Source organism: Macrobrachium rosenbergii, chromosome 8, assembly GCF_040412425.1.
Source record: "Macrobrachium rosenbergii isolate ZJJX-2024 chromosome 8, ASM4041242v1, whole genome shotgun sequence".
Classification (NCBI taxonomy): Eukaryota; Metazoa; Arthropoda; class Malacostraca; order Decapoda; family Palaemonidae; genus Macrobrachium; species Macrobrachium rosenbergii.
In genome coordinates, this window is record NC_089748.1 from 46,526,098 (window position 1) to 46,535,748 (window position 9,651).

At 36.3% G+C, this 9,651-nt stretch overlaps 1 protein-coding gene across 1 annotated transcript in view; it reads right to left on the reverse strand.

Annotated features, from left to right (window-relative positions):
- LOC136841263 (uncharacterized) overlaps positions 1-6,336 on the reverse strand; it is a 7,443-nt gene extending 1,107 nt beyond the window's left edge. The window contains exons 1-3 of the mRNA XM_067108265.1: positions 5,663-6,336; positions 597-1,120; positions 1-274 (exon numbers count right to left, since the gene is read on the reverse strand). The exon at positions 1-274 is cut by the window's left edge and continues 1,107 nt beyond it. Coding sequence (XP_066964366.1) covers positions 152-274; positions 597-1,120; positions 5,663-5,816 — 801 coding nt within the window. The 5' untranslated portion in view covers positions 5,817-6,336 and the 3' untranslated portion in view covers positions 1-151. The remainder of the gene's footprint in view (positions 275-596; positions 1,121-5,662) is intronic.
- Positions 6,337-9,651: the final 3,315 nt, after the last annotated feature.

The following is a 9,651-nucleotide window of genomic DNA, read 5'->3' on the forward strand; positions in this document are numbered from 1 at the left end:
TGTTGTGAAGGGGCACCGAGAATGGAACTGCCTTCCTCATAAGCAACATCATTTCTTTTCCTAGATGACAACAGGTTCTGTCAGGTGAATACTCGTTGTGTTGCAGAAATGAAGCAAATGCAAGGCTATTCCAGAGGTTTCTCCCTGAGAATCAACGCAACTTGTTAAGTAATCTCCACCAGATCAGACACATGACGGAGGCTGCAAGACAGCGCGTGAAGGCTTCTGGGAGGACCAAGCTCACAGCTGCCGCCTGCTCAGTTTTCTTCTTGACCTACAGAGGATAAAGACATGGAATGGAATTAAAAATCACATGAAAAATGTCTGAGGAAAATGACATTGCTGATTACATGGTAGAGCTGGTGAAAAGTCCATAATTTTTCAGACAATCAAATGTATGATTCCTCTTTATTCACATGGTAAAAAGTCAGTAGCAGTAAGTGAATTTTTCTAAAACCAGCGCAAGGACATTTTCAACCCATTAACCAAAGGCAGTGTTAGAATACGAGCAACAATAACACACTGCAGACAATGCTGTGCTTAGAAAACAGTTCATAAAATAAAAAACCAAGTGACGCAGAAAAAGACCAACTTACCTTACCATGGTCTAGCTGAAAACGGTCAGCTATCTTCTGAAGCTCCTTCCCGACTGTGCAACAGAGGTCCTGGATTTCAGAAGTCACATTTCCATCTGCTGTTGATGACTTGGCTCTCGGCCTGCCAAGAACATTCGGATTAAGACGGCCGAAGGGTGGTATCTGCCGTAGCAACTGCGGAATACCAAGGTGGCTAGAGCAGCACCCTTGGTCAACACACTCCTTATGGTGGACCCTAGACCCACGGGTCATCTGATGAAGGTGCCCTTCTGCTATCTGTTGTGCCTCGTGGTTAGAACATCTCCTTACCAAATGGTTGACGGGACACGGTGATTGATACTGCCTAGGGCCTGGCTTGTGGCCTGTTCTGGAAGAAAGCCTCCTGTCTGAATTGGTCAGACCTTTACCAGAGCTACCAGTGTGATTGATTGTGCGATGGTGGAAGGGGCAGCAGGATACTGGCCGCTGGAGGGGTGAGGAAGAAGGGGCGTTGCTCAGGATGACGTCAGGCAGTGGGGACAGGGCTGGAAAGAAAATGGAAAGTCATGACGTTATTCACACACACACACACACACACACCTTGGTGTCACCTCTTCTCATATTTATTCTAGGTAGCAATTCTATCCCTGTACTACAGGCACTGGAATTTTCTTCTCTCTCTCTCTTTCTCTAACTTTTGTCATCCACCATTATTCTCCGAAAGCGTTATATGCCATCAAAATAAAAAAAATATAATAATGTATATATATTTTCTCAATTACAAATTCATAGCTTCATGTTGTTATTAAAATAACGAAGCTGGAGATAATGTGTAGTGTCCCAACCCTCATTTGTAAGAACAGTGTCCTTTTGTGACCATTACACCACTGTCCTCAGAGTTTCAGTTCGCTCTCAGTCTATCTGTTGCATACTCACGTCTTTTATGTCTTGACAGCCTGTGTGAGTTTGTATCTGATACGCCATTTTGCCGGCTTGTAATTGATTAACCTTTGGGTATTGTCCAATTAAGTTATTAACCTTTGGGTATTGTCAAATTAAGTGGTTAACCTTTGGATATTGTCAAATTAAGTGATTAATCTTTGGGGGCATTGTCAAATTAAATGATCAACCTTTGGGGGCAATGTCAAATTGAATGATTAACCTTTGAGCACTGTCAAATTGAATGATTGACCTTTGGGGCTGTCAAACTGAATGATTAACCTTTGGAGCATTGTCAGTTGAATGATTAACCGTTGGCGAACTGTCAAATTGATTGATTAACCCTTGGAGCATTGTCAAATTGAGTGATTAACCTTTGGGAGACTGTCAAATTGATTGATTAACCCTTGGGGCATTGTCAAATTGAATTATTAACCTTTGGGGGACTGTCAAATTAAATTATTAACCTTTAGGGGCATTGTCAAATTGAATTATTAACCTTTGAGCACTGTCAAATGAATGATTAATCTTTGGGGCATTTTCATATTGTCTGGTAACCCTTATGTCACCTTTGTCAATTTGTGCCTGATGTGTTCGTCACGCCTTTGTCAGTTTGTGTCACGTTTATGTGTCTCAATTTTGTCACACCTTTGTCAGCTGATGTCGGATAATTTTGTCACACCTTTTTCAGTTGATTTCTAATAATTTTGTCACACCTTTGTCATTTCATCTCTGATAATTTTGTCACACCTTTGTCAGTTGATGTCTGATCATTTTGTCACACCTTTTTCAGTTGATTTCTAATAATTTTGTCACACCTTTATCGGTTGATCTCTGATAATTTTGTCACACCTTCGTCAGTTGATGTCTGATAATTTTATCACCCATTTGTCAGTTGCTGTCGGATAATTTTGTCATACCTCTGTCATATGCTGATAATTTTGTCACATCTTTGTCAGTATATGCATGATAATTTTGTCACATCTTTTTCAGTTGATGTCTGATAATTTTGTCACACCTTTATCAGTTGATGTCTGATAATTTTGTCACATCTTTGTCAGTTTATGTCCGATAATTTCGTCATACCTTTGTCATATGCGTTATAATTTTGTCACACCTTTTTCAGTTGATGTTTAATAATTTTGTCACACCTTTGTCAATTTACGACGGATAATTTTGCCACACCTTTGTCAGTTGATATTTGATAATTTTGACACTCCTTTATCAGTTGATGTCTAATAATTTTGTCACACCTTTGTCGGTTGAAGTCTAATAATTTTGTCACACCTTTGTCAGTGTATGCCTGATAATTTGTCACACCTTTGTCAGTTGATGTATGATAATTTTGTCACACCTTCGCCAGTTTGCGTCTGGCACTTTTATGAGTTTGCGTCTGATTCATTGTGACACCTTTGCCAATTTGAGTTTGACACACCTTTGTTAAGGTACTATTAACTTTGTCTGACCTACCTATGTCTGTTGTGCCTTTATCTTGGCTTGTGTCAGACATACCTTTGTCCAAGCATAGTTACCTTGGTGGCGTTTGTTCATTTCATAAATCAGGTGTCTTCTTAGATATTACTATATTATTATGGGGTAAGATTTACATTTCATATAGGGGAGTCTATAAGCAATTGTGATTATTTTCTAGCGGTTTTCATTGGAATTCTCTTCATTCTGAGAACTGCTGTTGCAGTTGGGACGTTTTTCATTTTCACACATTGGCAGTGACGAAACCAAAAATACCGTTATTTTACAAACAAAATGTTTTCTGGCAACAGTTCCCCAGTCGAAAAAGAACAAAGCAGAGTTAAGAGAAAAATGAAATATAAAAATGCAGATGACTGAAGATGGACATTTACATAAGTATGACTAGAATCACCCGTGATAAGTGATTTTTATATATCAAGCACCACAGGAAGAAATGAAAAACGGTTGTAGACCCTGACTGGTGTTGGCTTTATTGCTAAGCCATCTTCAGATGACTAAAACAGTGAGGTTGATATTCAATATTATATATATATATATATATGTATGTGTGTATGTGTGTGTGTGTCCTGTGTGTATGGGTATGTGTATGTATATATATATATATATATATATATATATATATATATATATATATATATATATATATATATATGCTAGAGAAATAATTGAAACCAAGTATCTGTTGCACCTGGCAGGAGTTTTGTAGGCGGCGTTAAAAAAGTGTGCATGCACAAAACTCACCAATATTTCGACCTATGTTCATTTTTATCCTGGTCACAGCAGTGAATTTAAGAAATCAGCTTTTACCTCCGTGTCTTCAAGAGCATTGCGTATATGTAGCCCTGAGTACTATACATTGATTATGAAATAGACGTGATTGGGAATATAGGCGAGTAATTGAAATATCCTGACTGTATTCGACAATGTGTTAAAACCGAAAAAAAAAGATATTTGATGATAACAAAAAAGAAACCTATTACACTAAAAACGTGCTTGTATTGCCATATATAATAATAATAATAATAATTTCAAGATGTTCCCTATCTACTCAGGAATTTGGGAGTTAATGGAGCATTTAAGAACGATAAAACAATAAAACTCGCCCGACATAATAAAAGGATTTATGTACCAAATTCCGTGTACGTCTTGCGATAAGCTTTATGTTGGTCAGACTGGAAAAACATTGGAAATGAGAATAGAGCAGCGTAAAAGACGTTTAAAAAATGCACAAGTGAACGGTGGAGTTTTTGTACATGTTAGTGAAAAGAACCACGCAGTCAATTGGACCGGAGCGAAAAAAAGACAGTTTATGCTAATAACGCACTGGAAAGAAACATCACTGAGGGATGTGTAAACTTGATCCATCAATTTCAAAAGAAATATGCAAGAAGTTTAGATTTTCTGGAAGGAAGCAGAGAGACAGTTTATGCGAATAATGCAAAGAGAGAAAAAACATCATGACGTCTAGTTTCGTAAAAGGTTTCCCTAGAAGCACAGATATCGCTCAAGGCATTTGTAAACTTGATCCATTAATTTCGAAAGAAATGTGCAAGAAGTTTAGATTTTCAGGAAGGAAGCGGAGAGACGGGAAAAAGGGGAGCAGGCTCCCGCCAGATTTGTAAAAAGTTAACCTGTCACTAATGAGGCCAGGACTCCGCCTACATAACACCTGTCAGGTGCAAATCCTTGGTTTCCAGCCGTCTGTATGGTCATATATCCTGTGGGGTTTGATATTCACACACACATATATAAATTATATATATATATATATATATATATATATATATATATATATATATATATATATCCATATATATATATATATATATATATATATATATATATATATATATTATATATATATCCATATAAATACATATATATATATATATATATATATATATATATATATATATATATATATATATATATATATATACGCACTTATATGGTAATAAGACGAAAGTATTTAGCATCTCCAGTGTTCCAATTTTCCTTCATGGCTGTAACTTTGTTTGTATAATCACGTTTTAATTTTTCGTGATTTAAAATAAAAAATATATATATACATACATACAAACATACATTATGCGGCAAATGGTGTTCAATATCTCAGCCACTCTACCTTGGGAATATCACCGAAAGAGAATTACAACTGACAAACGATATTTATATATATATATATATATATATATATATATATATATATATATATATATATATATATATATATATATACTGTATATATATGTGTGTGTGTAATATAGACGTTTATGTATATATATATATACTGTATATATATATATAATATATATATATATATAATATATATATATATATATATATATAATTATATGTATTGGGAAGTGCAATATACTGAAAGAAATTCTAGAGAGAGAGAGGAGCAAGCCCTCCAAAGGAAGGAAGGCTACTGGAGTGAGGCAACACAAAAGCAGGGTGGGCATTCCATAGAATAATTATAGTAAGGGGAAGTAAACAGGATCTTAACTGACCTGGGGAATTTTAGATGATTATTTCTATCAATCCATAGGAAAAGTAACTGGTAGATGTAATAACAATGGTAACTCAGAATCACAATTAAATACAGATATTTAAAATATTATTATTATTATTATAAAAAAATAAAGAAAGCTCACCACTTAAACGTTGTTGAAGATGCTGTAAACGCACCATTTCCTCGCGATGAACGTAAAATCCACCGGATGTGTGGTGACCCTGACCTTGACCATCCGTCATTGCACTGACATATCCCAATGGCACCGCGCCAGCGTTGGCAATAAAACTCATCATAATCGAGATCGCAAATGGTGGAAAGAAAGCTCAAGAGTCCCAGATACGCGCTCGTACCTTGCACTTGAAAAGTATGAAAGTTTGTGAATCCGAAGTCAAAGTCCGGGGTCGAACGCTTTCGCGTGTGTGTCGCGAGAAGAGAACCAGAGTATACGTCAGTACCGATCGCCGTGTTGTTTACAACTGATCGTCTCCGGCTGCTGAGCGCTGGTTTGTTTACTCGCTGACTTGGAGTAACGGCAGACGATAAATGGGGGAGCGAGCGCGCAGGCGCTAACCAGTCACGATTCACGTTCGGGCCCGTTTTTTTTTTTTTATGTCAGTTAGGATTGTTTCGTCATAATAAATAACAAATGCGCTATGTTAAAAACACGTTTCCTCCAAAGATAACGGGAGATATGATATTATACAGCACAATGCCTTACAGTCCGTGGCGTGATACACGGCACGACAAAAGTGGGCGGAGCCAAGACCAGGAGGCGGGGTTAGGAAGGGTTGACCACGTGCCACGGCTAAATCGGCGATGAAATACGACTTGGGAAATAATAATAATAATAATAATAATAATAATAATAATAATAATAATAATAATTCTATAAATTGGCACTGCCTCAGGAGAAACCTGTATCCGACCTATTCACTTTCTTTAATTTTCTTTCAGTGGCTCTAAATTGTTTCGAATTTTCAAATTCGCGCTTCCAAATGACTGATGTTAATGAAAGTCAGGACTGTACGAAGGAGCAAGGTCTAGAAAAAAGACCTTACGTAGAAAAACTATGTTTTCGAATAAGATTAGAAATCACGCCGAATTCTTGCACTCATTAGCAAACAAGAATGATAATATAATAATGATAATAATAATATGACTTGGACCATCGACAGCAGCAGCAACATGCAGTAAATGTGCCTCGCTGTCTAACTTCTCAGTTTCATAGGTCCTTTATTCCTCACACCATTGGACCCTGGAACAGTCTCCCTACTGAGGACGTCGTGCAATTGAAACTTCTTCAGAAGTTCAAGCGAAGATGCAGTGCATTGCTAACTTAATACAATTTCCCCTGTATTTTAATAATTTACTTACAATTTTATTTCTTCATTTATTATTATGGTTGTTCCGTTTATATAGGGTTCACCTTCTAAAATAATAATGATAATATGTCCCGAGTATAACTGGGTGGAAAGGAAGACTCATAACGAGATTCAGGCAGCCAGATATTTTCTTAGCCGTCGTGTTTTTTTTTTTTTTTATTCATATTATTTCGTTCCTATTTCTCATACGAGGAGACTGAGAGAAAACATAAATGTACAAATCAACTTCACTTTCCTACTAAGAAGAGAAATGAAGGATTCATTATATGTGTGTATATGTATATATGTATAAGCTATATATATAATATATCTATCTATCTATATATATATATATATATATATATATAGAAATATATACACACACACACATATATATATATATATATATATATATATTTATATGTAGGAGATAAATAGATGGTGATAATTCTGACTTCATCTGGTCTACCATAGAATAAGACTAAAACATATATATATGAAATCAGTGTTCACATTCCCGGCGTTTGGAAGGTCTTTCAACATTTATTTTCGGTGTTGGTATTAGCGCGTTTATACATATATATTTATATTTATATTCATATTTATATTTATATATTATATACACATCCAACATACAGTAGATCTGGTACCGAAGGCTCCGGGGTTCCCGAAGCCCTCGACGCAAGATTCCGTAGAGCTACAGCCATTCAGAGACATTGCGTTCCTGAAGACAGACAGTTCCCCGGAGCCGGAGACCGCGTGCCGAACCGTGTGTGTTTATGTGTGTGTGTGTGTGTGTAATATCGAAATATGTACATTTATATATACATACATATATATATATACGTGTGTGTGTGTGTGTGTATCTCTGAATGGCTGTAGCTCTACGGAATCTTTCGTCGACGGCTTCGGCTCCCCGGAGCCTTCAGTGGAATCATAAAGCGCAGCAGGCGCCAGATCCAGATTCAAGGCCATGGCCATCGTGTACGTAGGAAATTTTAATTAAAGAAATTTGTCATATATATATATATATATATATATATATATATATATATATATATATATATAATATATATATATATATATATATATATATATATATATATAAAACAGTTATCAACTGCTTATCATCCAGACTCAAGGAGCCTTGGGAATATTCCACCAGACATTGGAAAGTTTATTAACTAAGTATTGTTATGAGTCAGGAAAAGAATGGGATGCTGGTTTACCCTTGATGTTGTTTGAAGTTAGGAATGCTTATCAAGAAAGTGTGAGATGTTCACCTAATCATGATTTTTGGTCGAGACGTGAGAGGTCCATTGAAGATTCGTGCAGAAAATTGGGAAGAAAATCTAGAGGAAATCCAAGGAGAATATGTGAAGAATTTGAGGAAAAGGTTAAGAGAAATTAGAAAATTCTCTTTAGAAAATGTGAAAATAAGTCAAGAGAAAATGAAAAGGAGATATGATGCTAAGACTAAGTTTTAGTTTAGGACAGCAAGTTCTAGTGTCCTTACCAGTGAAAAGATTTCCCCTTACCAGTAAGTTTCAAGGTCCCTATAGGATAATAGAGAAGTTAAGTGATCGAACTTATGTGACTGAAACACCAGGAAGAAGGAAACAACAGAGGAAGATACATGTGAATCTTTTGAAACCTTACTTCTCAGAGACTAAAACTGAAAGTGTCAAAAACAAAGACAACTTCACCTACAGAGGGCGAAGATGGCTACGAATTGGGAGCAGAAAGCAAGATTAACAATTCTTCTATATTGGAAAATTTGGAGGATAAATTAAAACATCTAAGTGTTGAGAAAAGTGGTGAATTAAGTGAGGTGATTAGAAGTTTCCTTGAAAATTTTCCAGATGCACCTAGGCGTACCGATCTGTCAAAGCATGAGATAAAGATCAGAGAAGATGGAAAACCTTTTAAACAGAGAGCATATCGCCTATCACCTTTTCATCGATATGTCTTGAAGAAAGAAGTGGAGTATTTGTTGCAGCATGGATTAGCAGAACCCAGTTCAAGTCATTACAGCTCCCCAAGTGTGTTAGTGAAGAAACCAGATGGTTCATTTAGGATGTGTGCTGATTATAGGCAACTGAATTCTGTAAGTGTGGCTGACAGTTATCCCTTGCCTCTTATTCATCAATTACTTGATAATATTGGGCAAGCCAAATTTGTTTCCGACATAGATTTGTTGAAAGGATATTATCAAATTCCCCTAGATGAGAATGCTAAATTGCTGTCAGCTTTCATTACTCCTTTTGGACTGTACCAATACACTGTTTTGCTGTTTGGTCTGATGAATGCACCTACAACATTCCAACAAGTGATGGATCAACTGCTAGGATCCATAGAAGGAGTCGGTGTATACCTTGATGACATTGTGATTTATTTTAATACATGGGAAGAACATCTGAAGATTCTAGGGAAAGTTTTCAAGAAACTATGGGAAGCAGGATTAACAATCAACTTACAAAAAAGTGAGTTTGGAAAGGCAACTGTTCAGTATCTGGGATTTGAAGTTGGAAAAGGCCTTCTCACTCCTGTTGATACTAATGTAGAAGGAATCCATAAGGCTACCCCCACTACTACCAGGAAACAACTGCAAAGAGTTTTGGGCATGGCTGGATTTTATCGTTGATTCTGTCCTAATTTCTCAGTCCCAGTCTCTCCCCTGACTGATTTTGTAACCATACTGTGTAAAAATGGACGACATTTTTGGAAAGGACAATTTAATTGCGGATTATGTATCCTGTTGTGAATC